At 40.7% G+C, this 18,398-nt stretch overlaps 1 protein-coding gene and 1 long non-coding RNA gene across 2 annotated transcripts in view; one reads left to right on the top strand and one right to left on the bottom strand.

Annotated features, from left to right (window-relative positions):
• LOC117460614 (receptor tyrosine-protein kinase erbB-4-like) overlaps positions 1–18,398 on the bottom strand; it is a 116,897-nt gene that overhangs the window by 82,021 nt on the left and 16,478 nt on the right. Inside the window, exon 3 of the mRNA XM_071205056.1 lies at positions 11,796–11,982. Within this exon, the coding sequence (XP_071061157.1) occupies positions 11,796–11,982 (187 nt within the window). The remainder of the gene's footprint in view (positions 1–11,795; positions 11,983–18,398) is intronic.
• LOC139434900 (uncharacterized) lies at positions 14,777–15,969 on the top strand. Its single transcript, XR_011644192.1, has 3 exons — positions 14,777–14,840; positions 15,292–15,529; positions 15,666–15,969. It is a non-coding gene; the product is annotated as an uncharacterized lncRNA (long non-coding RNA).

Below are 18,398 nucleotides of genomic sequence, written 5' to 3'. Positions count from 1 at the left end.
CACACAGAAAATACTGAAAAACACAACAAGAAGGACTGTAATACACATGTATCAGACACGCCCCCCTTGTTATAATGATGACAACAGTTTTTAGATGTAAAAAACACTTTTTTTATTTTTTCACACACAAAATCAATAGTTATACTGATTGTAGCATCCCCAGGACAGTCTCTAGCATAGAATTCCCCATATTACTGGAGATATCGTGATGGAGTTTTTTCACTTCAGTCAAAATATTCACGTCTATGCTGTTTTCAACACACAGATGCATTACATCTACAAACAGAGCATACAATGAGAGCACATGATACACTTTTGATGTTTGTTTCATTTCTGAGATAATGTTACAGAATGTTTCGGAAAATGAAGATTCCAGGACCACTTTAAATGTTTCGTTTACAACCGTTTCCCAATGACCCTGAATAATACTGCTAGAACGAACGATATCCAAAATGTCTTCCAGTTTACAAACTTCGGCCATTCTTTTTACACAGGGGTCACTACTCGTTCTGTTTTCAATCGTCCCCATCACCACATTTATTAAACGGGTAAGGACTACATTATGATCAATATATACAGAGTGTTTTGCAAAGTAGTTTCCCATTTTTATTTTACTTAAAGAAAAAAGTCACTGCATCGAACAAGTCCCTGGCTTCTTCTCCATCCGACTGCTGTTTGTTAGTCTTCTTCTTCTCCATCCAACTCTGTATGGATATTTCAAGTCTCTCCTTGAGGCATCTACATTTTACAAGCTTGTGCAGAAAGGCTTCCGAAGCGCGTCCTATCCTCAGTTTATCCTCGCAAATGCCTTTTTCAATAAGACTCTGGTCAATCACTGCAACGAAGTCGGCGAGCCAAAGTCTTTTCATTAACGCTTTGTAATTGTTTCTGAAGAAGAAATCGGGCATGTCATTCCGACAATCGTGTTGCCTCTGGTCGGGGTTACTGCGTCGGCATTCTTTGCAGATTTCTTTTCTGTACCGATACATCACCATCTCCAGAATATAAAACAATTCCGATTTCACTGTGTCCCTAAACCGAGACTTCTTGACCCGAGGAGTAGCATCAGCAGCAGTAGTACTGCAAGATTCGGGTTTCCCACATGGTGGTGTCGCTGGTGGACTCTGTTCCTGACTGCAACTCGCGGGGGGGGTCTTGGCTTTTCTCTGCTCCATGGCTAGTTTACAACGATCGTCTTAGTGAGGTCCTTCGTTTTAGAAGATTTGCTGAGTGGAGGGTGGGGCTCATTGCGTTGAATGGGGGAGTCAATTATAGAATTGAGAGTTTTTAGAAAAAAAGTTCTTTAAGCGTTGTAGCTTTTTCATCTCATCTCCAGCAATAGGTGAAATTTAAGAATAAGTAATAGTTTGTCATGATTTTACGGAAAAAAGTATAGTTTATCAGAAATATGGAAAAGTCATTGTGTACAAATAGTATGTTGAAAATCAAAAAAGAAAACTCAATTCAATACAATTTAATGAATATTTTACCCTGTTCTAAAGTTTTGCACCCTTAAAGAAAACCCCCTTCCTTACCAAGTACTTCATATTATACCCTTTTGTTAAGTGTTGCGTACATCAGGGTGTATCTCAAAGTATCTTGGTAACATAAAATAACTAAAATATGTAAGTTTATCAGAAAAAAAAAACCCCTTGTTTAACTGAACAAGTGTTGCATACATCAAAGTGTGTTTAAAAGTATCTTAGTAACACAAGAAAAGAGAAAAAAGCCTTGATGTCAACAAAACTGTATTTTTCCACTGAAATAGCGTTAAAATAAAAAAAGTGCCTTTAAAGAAAATGTATTCAGACAAAGTATTTTATTTTCAAAAAAAAAAAAAAAGTTTAAGGTTTTGCATACATAAAAAGTGTATCTTACAGTTCCTTTGTGAGAGAATTACACACAAATCTGCCAAGTGTCAGGGAAAATTGTTAAAATCACAAACTTACCTTTTAGAGAAACAGTCTTTAAGAAAAAATCTAATCAGACTGTACTTCATTTTCTAGTTTTAAGGTTTTGCATCCCTCAAAGTGCGTCTAAAAGTATCTTGGCAAGAGAAAGAGAAAAAAGCCCAAATCTGCCTTTAAAAGAATCCGAATTCCTTATAAAGTACTTTATATTCAACCAGTTTCAGTTTTCAGACACCAAACTGTATCTAAAAGTATCTTGGTAACACAAGAAAAAGAGTAAGTGTAATTTCTTCGGTAATGTTACAGAATGTTTCTGAAAAATGAAGATTCCGGGACCACTTTAAATGTTTCGTTTACAATACTATTACATATAGAGGAGAGCTCTTCTTCGGGAACATCCTCTCCCCTACTTTGTACCATCCAGTCATTAAGCCCATATCCATTATCCTGGTGATAATAAGGGTAGGCTACATCAGACTTGGTTTTTCTCAGATCCATGGCTAGTTTTCAACGGTCGTCTTGATGGGGTCCTTCGTTTTAGATGATTTGCTGAGTGGGGTGGGACTTATTGCGTTGAGTGGGGGGAGTCAGTGTAGAATTGAGAGTTTTTTAGAAAAAAGTTCTTTAAGCGTTGTAGCTTTTTCATCTCATCTACAGCAATAGGTCATCATTTAAGAACAAGTAATAGTTTTGTCAAGATTCTACAGAAAAAAGTCAAAAAAAAAGTATAGTACGTCAGAATTATGTAAAAGTCATATAGTATGTTGAAAATCAAAAAAAGAAAACTCAATTCAATACAAATTAATGAATATTTTACCCTGTTCTAAAAGTTTTGCACCCTTAAAGAAAAACCCCTTCCTTACCAACTACTTCATATTATACCCTTTGTTAAGTGTTGTGTACATCAGGGTGTATCTCAAAGTATCTTGGTAACATAAAATAACTAAAATATATAAGTTTATCAGAAAAAAAAAACCCCTTGTTTAACTGAACAAGTGTTGCATACATCAAAGTGTGTCTAAAAGTATCTTAGTAACACAAGAAAAGAGAAGAAAGCGTTAATGTTAACAAACACTGGATTGTTCCACTGAAATAATAAATAAATAATTTCAAAAAGTGCTCTTAAAAAGAACAAATGTATTCAGATAAAAGTATTTTGTTAGACTATTAAGTCCACGATGGTTATATTTAACCCCTAACCCATTTGTATTATATGTTTGTTGTCCTAATAAAGCCAGAGTCACCTGAATTAATTTTGTCTCCAGACCTTTTTTATTTTTTACATTTTGTAACAATCTTAAAACATTTGTGGTTTGACTCTTTTTTAAAAAAGTTATTTTTCATCTATCATTTTCAACCAAGCAGCAAGAGGTCAAATGTAAGAACAAGTAATAGTTTGTCACGATTTTACGGGAAATAGTCAGAGCGCTATGTCACATCTTAAAGACAGCTTGAACTGGATAAATGGTTAGTCTTTTTCAAACATACCGTACGTTCTGCATGTTAGTATATCTGGCCCATCGATTTAGACCCTACTGCCCTACTGCCCCTACTGCATGCCCTCAATAGGGTAGTCACGCTTTGGGAAGAGGTGTTTCATTTCACAGATCCACCTTGATTGTTATTGTGAAGAGGGACGGGGGAGGAGCATTCAGAGGATGAAGAAGCATAAACATAACTTGTTTGTAAAACGGACAGCACGTCAGTTTCAAGAAAGATGACACCGTGTTTATGCATGACATGCAACATATCTTGAAGTCCTACAAAAAAAAAAAGGTACAAGTATATTGTGTTGAAAATATCGCCAAAAGTCGTAATATTGTATAATGTATGCATGTTGTATTTTTGCTAGCAATCACTATGTAGTTTTTTCCAAAAATATAATGGAAAAAAAGCGAGAAAGACAAAAACAAAATACGTTGAAAAGGGGATGAGTATGTCTGTCTCTCGGGGGGTTGGTTTGTTAAGAGTCACAGTCTTAAAGAAAATCTGCTCAGAAAAAGTACTTAACTTTCTACCAGTTGTAGAGTTGTCATACATAAAAAACACTATCATAGGTCTAGGAGTGTTTTTAGCTGTAAAATACCTCCACATTTTAGTTTTCAGCGTACGGTTAAATCTTTCTACCATACATGGCTATATGTCAATGGCGGTTATATATAATGTTGTATACCGTTTTTCTTCAACAAGTTTTGAAAAACTTTATTTAAAAGAATTCTTTCCCCGCAGCTGTTAGTGACTTTTTAGGGATCTCGCTGTGTGTTAAAACTATATCAAAAGCTTTTTGGTAACCTTACCCTTCTTTTTCTTTAATGTTTGAGCACAGGTTTTTCTAAATACATTTATGACTGTTAATAAATAATTAAAACCATCATTATATTCGGACAGCGACTGCATATCACAGAGATCTGCTTGAAATTGTTGCAGCGGTCTGAGTACGAAAACTCTGTTTTCTTACAAAATGCACCAGTGTCGACTTGTACAAATGTATATGGTTTATCCTCTGATAAATATTCTCTGACTTTCTATATATATTTAAGTATATTACCTACCTACCTCCCTCTGTTTACAACATGTTTGTCTCCATAGGGGGTTTATGACTTCTCCATAGGGGGTTTGGGGTTTTCCCCCTCCCTTATCCTTTAGCAAAAAAGGCTGACTTTTTAAAATATCTGTTTTTTATATGCTTTACTTTGATTTGGAGCACCCAACGGATGGCTGTAAGTTGTCACCGGTGTCTCGCTGATTAAATTCATATCAAGACGTCTCTTGGCCATTTTCTCTCGACTTGAAAAATATTTAAGAGTGACTAAAGACGATGGCTTTTTATTTAGACAGAGGGAGAGGGTGAGGGGCGGGGAAAGTGTGTGTGTGTGTGTGTGTGTGTGTGTGTGTGTGTGTGTGTGTTCCCCCTCCTCCACCATATGTTCTCTCCCCTCATGTCCTGTCATGTCCTGTTTGCAAAAACAGAGAGGTTTAAATATATGTTTTTAAGATGCCTTACTTTTGATTAATTTCATGTTATTTGCAAGTATTTGTAAGTTACATTCGATACTGTATACAGGATTAACCACACAGGAAGTGGTAAGGAGGCGGGACATATATCCTAGGCATATTAATTGATTGAAAACAACGGCATTTTATTTTTCTCATTTTTTTAATTTTAATTTATTTTTTATTTTATTTTGAAAACCGGAAGCGGGGGCGGGACATCCGCCGGAAGCGGGGGCGGGACATTCGGTCGAACGAGGCGGGACTTCCGGTTTCAAAATAAAAATAAAAAGGCGGGACTTCCGGTCAAATAAGGCGGGACTTCCGGTCGAAAAGGGGCGGGGCGACCTGTCACTTTTTCTGCATACTAATGAGATTGAAGTGGCATTTGTATTACTACTCATGGGGAATAAAGAGATGAGAACATAAGCCGTGGAATCAGACATGGCATTTGCATGTTAATGAATGTCAACTTTTCTCAACTAGAAGTGCCTTGCCTGTTGTTCACAAGAAAACACCGGGAACTACTTGTTACGGTTCCTTTTGCGTTGTGGAAAAGTACGTTTTCCAACCTAGCTTAGCACGAAAGCTAATTTCCAAAGAAGGTCTCCACAGATCAAAGGGTTGCACGGCATTACATAACACATCTTTGTTTTCAAAAAGGAATGCTGGTGCTTTGGTGTTTCAACACAAAAAGGGTAGGGGTTGGGGTGTGCTAAAGATGAAAGATAAAAAAAGCTAAACTTTATTTCACAAGCAGACTGAAGTGCCCGCTCGCTCCGCACATCCATGACTGCAGCATTTTCTGGTGTGGAAAAGCAGTGTTTGAAGCTGGGAGATATGTTTTAATCATTTGGAGCCTTAATGATGACACTGGATTCATTATTAATGGACCCCATCGCTCCACTCTACTTCTTCCCCATAACAGTCCGGAGTGAGCGTGGGTATTAGCATTAGCCGCTTTTGCTCTATTTGATCTTTCTGTAACTACACCACTTTTTGAAGATCCTACCACCAGCTTTATGTTAAATAAAGAGGCCTTGGAAGTTGTTTTTCACCATTCAAACTCCACACACAATTACTTTTCCCTACGTATCTCCATTTTTTTCGAAACCTCTCAGCGGAATACATATATATATATATATATATATAAGTGCAGACTTGAGTTGAATTAGAGGTTGGAAAAGATAATGGAGGCAAGCATGGGTGCATGAAAAGGCAACATCAGTCAGCTGGATTCTCCTTTTAGGTGTGTGCCCTTTTTCTCAAATAAGCGGAGGGTATAATATCTTTGATGTGCTGGGTCTTTATGTTCTCCACAGAGGGGATTTACTGTACAGATCAAATGCAGTCTTTATGACACTTCTGAAATATAAAAACTACTGAAAAGTATCTGAAGAAGTAGCTCAAACTTTAAGAAAATGAAATATTAACTTTAGGAAATTCGTGCAACTAAATGAAACTCAAAAATCTCAAATCGTACATCCGTAGCTATGCTCTAAAAATGACGATGCACATGTGGTTAATTAAAGTCTATTAATCAATTCATCTGAGCAGCAACCACTGTTGGTCATTTGGCGCCATTGCATTCAGAATACTCGCAAAAATGTTGCAATTAGCGACACAGCGGCAGTAAATTATTAGCTTTAAATTGGAGGGTGCTTGGGATGCTGCCAGGTTGTGAAATAATGGCGTCAACACTACGGTCCAAATGAGGTGGAAATAGCAGGAGGGAAAAGTGGGGGGTGTGGTGCTTTGCTTTCCGTACACAAGCATAGGGGGGCATTGCCGCCAGATGCTCTCTTTGGGGCCCGCTGAACCATTTGGCCCTCATCCAAATGGACTATTTCACATGATAGAAAAAAAACCCTCACACACAAAAGGCAGGCGAAGAAAGCAGGGGAAACTGTGAAGAGAAAACAATTCATACAGTAGATGTCGCTTCGTCCGCTCTGAAAGTATTATGCTGGGTGATATCACCACGGCAGCGCAGCATGGGCTAATTAGCACTGCAGAGTTCATGTGTGGTATATGTGTGTTAAAGCGAGGTTATTAAGAGTTACAAAAAGCTGCAGAAGCTTCATGAGGGGGGAGCCGAACAAGTCAATAGCAGTGGAGTTTCGTTAGCATAGATTACTACTTATCCCTGATACCATACTATACTGCACAGCTGTGTGCATACTGACTCCACAGCCAAATTGAATTCCATGTTTTGCTGTGGACTCCCGCTGTGTAGTAAATCCACTGAGGCATAAAGCAGCAGTGAAACTGTTGTTTAATGTATTGTGTGCAGTGAGGAATGCAGAATATATTCTCACTCGAGCAAAGATAGGGTAGAAGGCTGCAAAATCTATGAGAAATAAGTACATTTCATCAATCGAAGAAAATGTGCTTCCTTCAAATCATTGAGAATAATATGCCGGTTTAATTGCGAGCTAATTTAAACAGAGAATTCACTTTATTTGAGTGTGTGTCCCAGGCAGAGGAGTGGGGGGATTCAAGAGGAACAGCACTGATTCATATGCATGGCTGGATCTGGCTTAATTGCAGCGCAGGGGTTCAAATGGATCAAATGGTATGGACGGGAAAAAGGCAAAGCACCCATTTTGAAGGTGTGCTGGAACAGGGGGTGTGAGGTTCAGACAGGCGGGGGGGGGGGGGGGGGAGTCACAGTGGTGAATCCGAGGTCAGTTCACCCTAAGAAGTTCAACACTGTCTCGTGAAGTTCCAGGGAAATAAGAGAAATTCGGAAATGTAGATTATGCTTTTTGGAGATAAATTATTCAAGGCAAACCGTACTGCACCCAGGAAAAGATGATTTGAAGATACATCACTTGCATCCTGTGCTTTTTGCAGTTACATAAAGTAAAACATCATGACCTTTTTGCAACCGACGATTTGCTTATTTCATTGCAAAAGGAGAAAACAGTACAAAAACAAACTGCGTCACTCGGGGATGCTTATGAAGGCAACAGATGACGCAGTATTGATGAACACATTCAAGCAGTTTATCATGAAGGAAGAAAAGGTCAATAAAGTGGAGAGGAATTATAAGATTTGCTATTTGTCACGTATTGAAGGTAGGTTTTAAATGATATTTCTTCTCATACACTTCTATACAATGTATGTAATGAGGGATAAAGGTCGACTTAGGCCTCCGTTTGTCATAGCGGGGGGGGGTCAAAATAGAAAGGCGTCTTACTGCTTTACCAGCTTTGGGCGCAGCATGCCCTTAAAACTCTCAGGAGTCCTTTATCACCGTGTTCAGACTCCATAAAATGCTGCTCATTACACTAAATCTGTCATGTGCTTTAATATGGATCACAGTTTGATCCCCTACCATCAATCTGGAAAACACTCCGGCAAAGTCAATGGCGTAAGGGGCTCGGATGGATCTCTGCTGTCCAGCTTTTCTCAACACTGATGGTTTTAAGTCATCAAAGTGGGGATTTTTTTTGATCGTGCATGTCGCCGTGTTTGTACGACTTCTGTTGTACACCAAGATTCATTTGGTTCCTCTGTGAAATATTTGACACGGAATTGCCCCGCAGGATGGATGTAGGATAAATGGCAATGCCCATAGGAGAGCTGTGTAAAGTCGGGCGATCGATGCCAGAGAAGAGGCCTCAGGCAAAACAGAACAAAGGGGGGGTGCAGCAGAGGCCTCCTGGTGGTTTGGCAGTGTTGGGCCCTTTCCTCGTCTCACACACTTCCCCTCCGCCAAATCAAAACTAATCATAAAAGGTGCTACATGCACAATTCTAAACAATCATAAGCTAACAAATTACTTCCAGCACCTTGGTATGAGCAAATTGTCTGGAGAATTGGCAGCCTGTCACACGTTTGTTCTTTGGCTGTACTTTAGAGGACATACGTGTTGGATGGGATTCTTTTCCCATTGGCCGTTGAGAGATGCTCAAAAAGATTTAGCTCAATTCCTGCTGGAAGAACAGTGCTGATTTCCCGCTTGTCCTGCCATACATACATGTACAGCAAATCCAGCACATTTTTCTCCAAATTCCGATAAGATAAGATGACGGAAGAAAAATGGAGTATGGACATGAAAACTGTCAAGTAAAACTTTGTCTAGAAGCACTTCCTACTGTAAATGCTTTTAAAGGTATGCTACGATTAGCCCTTCATGAAACATGTAACTGTTTTACCTGATGCTATTGCTGATGTGATTATGCTTCTTGCCACTGCACAAATGGCCTTCTGTATTTATATTTGAATTGTATGTTTTTTTGTTTAATGCCCTTGTTTTATGTTGAAACTTGTTGTGTGCCGTGTTGGTCAGGACTCCCTGGAAGAAGAGATCTTGTATCTCAATGGGACATTCCTGGATAAATAAAGGATAAATAAAAAAAATTAAATAAGGCCTTCCACTCATGCTTCATGGTCTTGTCGACAAGTAGTCAACAAACAAGACACGTTTCTTAAGGGGAAAAGTGGAGGGATATGGCTTTGAAGATTGAGACAACATTTGTTTTTCCTTCTGCAAGTCCTCTCTGTTTACCATCGTCCCTGTCACTATACAGACCGTACGGCATCACATACTGTAGAGCAACAAAAAAAAAGCCGGTAAAGGGAATGAGCTACCCTGAAAGACTTTCACTGCTTGTGCTCAGATCGTATGTGACACCTGTTCCTCAGCCAGTGTTTTTCCAGACGACGGTTTGAGCTTCTCCCTCGGAGCGATGGTAATTCTGCCGCCAAGATTGGGACGAAAAAAGGCCACACCGGAAGTGGACCTTTTAGCAGCTCAATATGTGAGAATTACACGTATGATTTATCCAGCTGGTGAGGACATTGGCCATTGAGAGACAGCAGTGAGAGGAGATACCATTTTAAAGGCTGAAAGATAATGTGTGCTGCTTTTACTCTGACTTGAGTCACTGAGTAACACCAACATGGCAAAGATTACATGATGCTGATGTCACTACTCAAAGGTCTGATATCAAGAGAGACACGCAGACGAATGCTACCCTTTAAGCCCCTGTCAAACCGTCCCGAAATTGACACCAGATGGACACACGATAAAGGACATTCAAATTCGGCTCTGATCGTAACAACATCGGATCATCTTCGTCTGATCATCGGTTCCATTGGGGCGAAACATGCCCGATGGCACCGATGATCAGACGAAGATGACACGATTTGACAAGATGCCCTCACGGGTGTTTTACGAAGGGCAAAGTGGACACACGAATTCAACACCAAAATGAACCTTCGTAAGGTCCGCTTGCGAAGGTGCTGCCGGAGCCTGAGAAACTCCACCGGGGGTCATACGATGGCTTAAAATGCCCTCACGAATATCCCGATTTTGTTACGATCAGAGCCGAATTTTAACATTTCCTTTATCGTGTGTCCATCTGGTTGTTTTATTGCACAATCATGTAAGCATATTATGTAAATAACCCAATTTGTGTTCTGTGAAACTGAAAAGGAGATTACATTGTTTTTGTTACTTTTGTTGCAGTTGTATGTCTTAAATGTAATTTAGGTTAACTTCCTGTTTTATTTAGACGCTTTTATTTTGAAGGCGAGTTGACAGGAACATGACTGAGAAAACTTAAGTAAAGAACAAAGTCTGAAAATATCAGTACAGTATCATAGTACTTTTGTTGCAGTTGTATGTCCTAAATGTAATGTAAATGTTGCCTTCGTGTGTGGTTCGGGGCCATCTTCGTGCGAAATTCACAATTCCATATTCGTGTGTCCATCTGGTGTCAATTTCGGGACAGTGTGACAGGGGCTTAACACATGTAAACCCACTTCCGGAAAGCTACTCCATGACACAAACCTATTCTGAGCATGTAAACAAAAATGTAATGAATGGGACTTTTCATAGACATTGGATCCCTCTATATCAGGGGTCTCCAACCTTTTTTAGGATGAGAGCTACTTTCAAAAAATAAAACAAGTCGTGAGCTACTTTTACTCACAGTGTATTTAGCACATTTTAACATTATTATATGCTTACCTTTAACCTTTGTGTGCTGTTTGGGTCTGTGGGACCCATTCTCAGTGTTTACTAAAAGAACATGTATGCAATTTAATTATTTTAACCTGCTTTATTTGGGGGTGGACCTCACACCCTCTAGGGGGGTCCGGGTGCATGCACCCCCGGGAAATGTTTTTTTGAAATGTTAGTGTTAAATGCAATCTGGTGCACTTTGAGCACAAAATGAATGTATGGATACAGCTCTCAACACTCAGATGAAAGGGAGCTGCATACTTTTCAATAATCCAAACATCTTTAGAATACGATCACAACCAATAACAAATCATTTAAACTGGTTTATTCTTATCTTATGTTACCTAGTTAGTTTATTTTTATTCACGCATATTTTACTAATCACTCCCCTTTTAAACTGTTGCAAGAAGGTGATTGGTCGATATTCATTGTGGGGGGAGGAGGGGTGTTAGATAGATATAGAGTTGTAGTAAGTAGATAGAGTTCGCTATGATTGAGGTTTTGTTTATGCATAGGGTAGATTCTTTTAATTACATTCCCTTTTTTTTGTGTGTATTTTTTACATTCTGGATTTGCTTGGCGAGCTACTTATTGAGGGCTTGCGAGCTACCGGTAGCTCGCGATCGACGTGTTGGAGATCCCTGCTCTATATAGCAGCAAAGAAGATTAATATGCCTCAGTGGCAGATACCTTTGGGATCCAGTTTTGTGACTTAATTAGAAAAGGCCTCGTTAGAGCTTTACATGTGGGTGTACAAACCAGTGAACATCTAGCTTTTTCAGGGCAAGAAACGGCAATGGATCCCTAACTCACAAAATGATGCTATTTTCCATCTAGCAAGGTAGTCTTTAAAGCAAATAAATATATTTGTGTCATAATTTATCAAAATAACTGATATGATTTAGGGGTGTTCCTACCTGTGAGGTTGCGCAGGCCCAGCTGTCTCAGGCCATAGTACCCGTCCCGCCTGTAGTTGAGGAAGATGGCCAACGAGTACCGACCCTCGTACAGTTTGGTGCCTCGGATGATCCGCAGGTTCTCCAGTGGCAGGTAGTCGAACTGGTTGAGAGCCACCAACACGTAGCCGGTCACTTCTCTGATTGACTGTACCGGGGGGAAAAAGTACATTTGATAGGTTAATAATAGCATCCTCTCTACGGCATACCATCCAACCTCCTCAATAAACTCCCACATATCCAGAACTCTGCTGCCCGCCTCCTCACCTACACCCGCTCCCGAGACCACATCACTCCCGTCCTCCAGAACCTCCACTGGCTCCCCGCCCGTCAAAGAATCAACTTCAAAGTCCTCCTCATTACTCACAAAGCCCTCAACAATCAGGCCTCCCCCCCCTACCTGCTGCACCACCACGCCCCTTCCCGCTGCCTCCGCTCATCAGAAGCCAACCTCCTATCCATCCCCACCCGCATCAATCACCGGACCTGGGGGGACAGAGCCTTCTCCGTCGCTGCCCCCTCCCTCTGGAACTCACTCCCCCAACCCATCAGAGACTGCACTGACTCACCACCTTCAATCTGGCTTTTAATGTGAGATTGTTTTTGTATTGCTTGATTTTAATTTGACATTAACTATATATATTTATTTATGTTCTTTTCTTTTCACTATATCTGTAAAGCATCTTTGAGCACCTGTAAAAGCGCTAACAAAATAAATCTATTATTATTATGTATTATTAATAAGAGATACTGGGTCCCATGAGTTCATTGATTGAAGCACTCTTTTGTGCAAGTCAAATGATAGGAAAAGCACTCAATAATTCTATCATGTTGGAACACTTCTTTATGATTGGAACTTCAACGGCAGCGTTCCATGCCAATGTAAAAGCAATGTTAAAATCATAATCCCATGTACAATTTAAGTCAGTAATCTAAAGAGTTACTGTCGATGAATACAATTAAATACACTCCTGAAGTATTTGCCTCCAACTCCAACTCCTTTTGGTTGCCATGTCTACATCAGGGAACACACTCATCCAGTAATGCATTCCCCTCAGTTTCTGTGCCGGAGCATATCATTTGCATTTTTTAAATGTCAAGCTCATGAAAGATTTGGACAAACAGTCGAAAAGGATTAAAATGTCAGCTCAATTGCCGACTGATTACACTTCTCTGATTACAGACTCACAGCTGTTCTTTAAGTGCATGATACCGGTATGTATGACATTTGTAGAGCCAATAATACATCACACGTTTAAGAACAATATTTTCAAATCAAAAAGGGTATATTTGTAATTGTATTTGCTTTTATATCTGCAGGTAAATAAGTCATATGGGAGCTCTAGGTCACATGTGAGACATTTTCAACTAAACAAAGAAATATAATAAGCTCAAGCTGAAAGGCCTTGGAGTCAGACACATGTAATATGCAGAGATACAGAGCCCCAATGTGTCTTGCTGAAAAACATGGCAGATCTCAACTATCTGCCTCATGGTGCATCAATTGACCTTCTCAAAAGTCACTAAAATCACTGATTACCTCTGTGTTGAGCACTTGATGAGGCAAATTAATTCAACTGAAAATGCAGGATGAAGGACAGGGCCAGGGCGAGCACTTTGAATGTTTGAATATTTCTTATGAAAGTAGTATTTATCATCATCCTGGGGTCATCTCTGAGGAAAGAAAATTAAAAACTTAAGGCGTAAAGGTCAACTCTCCGCAGCAGTGTGTTATCAAATCCACAGAAAATAGCGTGTGTGTGTGTGTGTGTGTGTGTCTTCTAAAACAACTTATTCCCTTGTTGCAACAACTCCATCTCTGCGGCCATGCAATATTCATCCGAGTCGCTCAAACAGCAGCCGCAGCTTACTTATACACACACAGAAACTGGTGAACACACATACAGCAGCTGTTAAATGCCACACTAACACATTTTACCAACCACCACTGACAAGCTTAATTAGAACTCTACATATAAAAGTGTGTGAGCGGGGGGGGAAGACGGATCTGTTTTCAAGGTTTCAACTGGCTTGTGCAATGGAGGCACGTTTACAGCAGTTGGCAGACACAGATTTGTTTTATTTCTATGGCTTTTTATAGCTTTTTCAATGTCAGTAGAATACACAGTGGTAGCAGTGATTCGTTTTGATATTGGAGCCAGAGGCAACACCGAGAAAGTGTAAAAGGTGTTATATTAAGAAAATATACTCTATAGATTGTAGTATCTTCATTCCAGGTATCAAAACTAAACGGTATGGGTCACTAATGCCACGATATAATCCCCCACCGACTTTCCACAAGCGAACTAAAAACTAAACTGGCTTTAGAAAAGGGCTCTGCAATATGGAAACATTTTAAATCTAACAACATGTCAGGGTTGCCCAACTGTGCTTATTTGCTGTTTTTTGCATTTTAATTTGTTATCATTATAAAAAAAAACATATACGGACATTTTATTTTTCTCATTTTTTGAAATAATCACCAATAATGTGGTTATAATGACTGACCGCTTTAACAGTCTGTAAATATAACTGTAATTGAGCTTTCAAAACCAGGACAATGAAACACTTATATATGCATCACGATATCATTATAATAATAATATCATTATTTTTTAAGAGACTATGTACCAAACAGATATTTAGCCTTTACCAAATGTTGTACCAACTGCCATTTGGGTATTGCACTAATTCATATGGCGATATACATACCATTTACATGATTTGGGCAGCCCTGCTCACTGATGATTTCATACACAATGTGCATGTCCAGCAACAGGGTATGAAAAAGAAGGGTTCTAAAGCTTCAGAGACATCATAATGACTAAAGACAGGCCAGATGATTAGTAAGGAGGGAGGGAAGGAGGGAGGGAGGGAGGGAGGGAGGGAAGGAGAGAGGGATGAGTAATGCGAGGTTTGATTGGCTGCTGACCCCTGGGGGACGCGTATGGAGACTGACGGTTGGGACGCAGCGTGAGGAGGGTCTGCGTTTCAGGATAATAGCAGGTAAGCGAGAATTGCTTCTATATGGAGCGCTCGGCAAACACGCGCATCTGCCAACTTGGCTTTATTGTGGCGCTAACACAATAGGAAGAAAAGAGACAGTGGAGGTGCTTATTAGCAAGATTACAATGTGTCAATCACCTGAAGAGCGAAAGAACAACATAATAAAAGAGCAGTCGAATCCATTTCAGCTGAGGCTTTGATTAGCATACTTATTGCATGAAAAGGATTTCTATTGTGGGCTACTCCAGTGCCTGTCAAAAACCCCTCAGTGAAATCCTTCTCTGTCGAATGTTAGAGAGCAAGTTGTGCAACTTTATGCAACTCTGTGAAACTCTAAAATAAAGCATGCAGGGAAGGCTTTTCTTCAGGCTGCTTCTTTATGCCGCCCCGTGGTTTAGAAGTCGTGCCGTTTTGACCCGACTGTGACCCTCTTGTTTACTGCTATCAATAGCTGTGCCGTAACCCCCCGAGGTGCCTGCCAGGGGCGCTATGACGATTGCGAAAACGGGGGGAGGCTCCTCTGCAACCCGACCCAGCTGTAGGCATGCACTGTGCTGCTGGCAGGCTCCACAGAGCTTCCACTGTGCCCACCTCTCCCTGCCAGCCTCCGGGACCCGCTGGCGAGAGCAAAGAAAAACTGTTTCCCTGTTGCTTAGCAACCACAGGAAAGCCTTCCAGCGGGAGCGAGGGTGAGAGCAAGCAGAAGAAATACAAAAAAAAGGTTTTCTTTGGTTGTAATTCACATAATTAAATGAAAGCATTACTCTGCTCTTTCTCAGTCATTTTAATTTCCTTCCCGTGCCATAAATAGTCTTTCTTTTCTAGATCAATATTTATCTGCACTGCTCTGTACTGGAGGAGGGAGGAAGCGGGAGACATGGAGGAGGGAGGTCCGGAGGGAAGTAAACACAAGCACCTGCATTTCCCCTCCAGCCACATCGACTGCGCTCAGTTTCAGAATCACAAACACAGAAGCTGAGGATCGGAGAAGCTGCCGGCAGATGTGCTCTGACTTAACAAGGTGGACGCGTTCTCTCCCTTGTATTTTCTCAAACACACGCTTACCAAGGCGAGGAGAAGGGCTAATTTGTAGCAACAAGGTGCAGGAACTCTCCACTCCTAACCTCAAGTGGCTCATAAAAGCAAAAACGCATATATTTACACAGTCTGGCACGAGTCCATTATTTTAGATATCATTCCGAGTAGATCTTTCGATTCCAGCTTGACTCTGATGGATTTGAGTGTGTACTCTGTTGTGTGAGCCACGAAGGGTTTGTGCAGGCATTTTCGCTCGCTCATTTACACACATACGAGCATGAGATATTCCGATAACCCCCGCCTACGCAGAAAGAAAAACACTGCCACGAGGCACAGACGAGACTTAGTCAACACAGGTCAACTACCCGTGATGCATTGCAAGTTGAACGTTTCCTCCAGCGCTTTCTCCCATCAATCGCAGGCAATTAGCGGCCTGGCGTGGAGCGCTCAGTCAAACAGAATCCGCTGCGGTCCCGGCAGACTTGTTTTCTTTCTTCTTCCGTTTTACCTCTGGGCAAAATGTGAATTTCACATGTTGGTAAATTGGTCTTTGCATCCCTAGGATGCATTGCATCAAGGCCAAGGCTCGGGAGCCAGGAGTGTTTTATCTCCTCCGAACAACAGAATCATGATGAAAGGCGGCTGTGCTGGAGGAAGAGCTCAGGCACCTGTAACCTTTCCAGATATGTTGAAAGCTTCCTTGCAGTATTGGGAAATAATATTTGTATTGAAGCCGGTATTTAACAAAGAATTGTCACGCAAATGTTTATGAGTGAATGAATCGGGACCTGGTGCAGACATTGGAATTCTGTTTCGTGTCATAATTCAGAGGTAGTTGGGGAAACGAGGAATTAGAGGTGAATACTAAGCCGGATTAAAGATGGGAAACAAAGTGACGAGTGGCTCACCAGCATTCAAGGACCTCAAATAGCCTTTAACAGACACTTGTGTAAGCTCATTTACCAAAACGGTAGGCTAATAGCCTGTGTGTCTACTATCATTATTTTATTGAACTTACTTTGCAGCTACTCAGGATCCGTGCCAACACAGCCAGTAGATTTGCATACACATCTCTCCCGTTTCCTAAGAATCGCCTCTGGGCTTCATCCCAGATTCAGCGGAAAAATTATGCATTCAAGAGTTTAGGGGAATAATTAAGTGCTCTACGCTCTCCATCTGGGTTTAAGTATGTAACATATATTACTATTTTACTTTTATGGCTCCAAGCTAACAGGAAAAGGATCATGTGTATCTGCTTAACGTCTTTATGCGGCCCATTGGTCAACACTAAAGCGCTCAGTCAGCACATAGAAAGACAAAGAACAATGAATGACAATTTGAGACAACAATTTCATCGTTGAGGCCATGACACTTTTAAAGAGGCCCTATTATGCTTGTTGGGTTTTTCACTTTCCTGTAAATAATGGACTTATCAACTGTGCTTTTTATCCAACTGTTCTTAAGCTGCAAACATACGGAAACCAGAAGATATATGATATGTACTTTTTATTAATCCCCGTGGGGAAATTGTTTCTCTGCATTTGACCCATTCTAGTGTTAGGAGCAGTGGGCTGCCATTTTGAACGGCGCCCGGGGAGCAGTGTGGGGTGCCTTGCTCAGGGACACCTCGGTAGCACTTGGTCTTGCCGGGACTTGAACTGGTGACCTTCCAGTTGCCAAGCCAAGTGGAAACAATTACTAATTGAATTGGGGGTTCTATAACAACCAGCACTGAAGATCTAACCCTTACATTGGCTTAATTACTCACTAATCTGTACATGTCTCACTATCATAACCTAAGTCATTATGTTGAGAGTTTGCAGCGAGACAAGACTGTTTTATCCGAGAGGGTTTTATTTCCACCGTGGACTTAATTCTCTATTTATTTTGTAAAATGTAATCCACTCTGGTCTCTACCTCTGACAGTGTCTTAAAGTCTTAAACAACATCAGTGGGGTGAAGCAGCTGGATCTCCAGGAAGGAAGGAAAAAAAAACCCACGCCTTTGTTATCTCAAAATAATGATATATTTAAATCGTGCACATGAGAAAACAACGCTTGATACCTTGAGATAACGATGTAATTCAATTGTTATCTCGGGATAGCAAACATAAGCACTACAAACTGGTAAGTTGCTGCGTGGAGATAATGAGATAGTGAGGACACGATCATGCAAAAGCAGTCTGATATGTGGAGATAACGACACAATTAGGCTGTAATCTCCACATAGCAGGCGGAAAGGAGAGAAGGAATTAGCAAAAGGCGTGTACAGTATCTGACGGCAAGAATACAAATGTTGGGTGAGAAGCGGCACCATAGAAGAAGAGAAGTGTAGCCCTAGGAGGTGCAGTCTGGTGGAGCTTTCACAGGAAGTGCACTCTGATCAGGGGAAGGGAAGTGGAGCACAGAGGAGATATCTTTCTAAGCATACTTAATAGTGCACCTGTTCCTGTCATCTGGAGGAGTGAGAGTGTAAATGAGGGAGATGGCATGAGAAGAAGAAGAAGCCATATGGGGGAGG

The sequence above is a fragment of the Pseudochaenichthys georgianus genome, chromosome 2 (genome assembly GCF_902827115.2).
Source record: "Pseudochaenichthys georgianus chromosome 2, fPseGeo1.2, whole genome shotgun sequence".
NCBI classification, from domain to species: Eukaryota; Metazoa; Chordata; class Actinopteri; order Perciformes; family Channichthyidae; genus Pseudochaenichthys; species Pseudochaenichthys georgianus.
The sequence above is the reverse complement of the archived record's forward strand: the minus strand, read 5'-3'. Positions and strand labels throughout refer to the sequence as shown.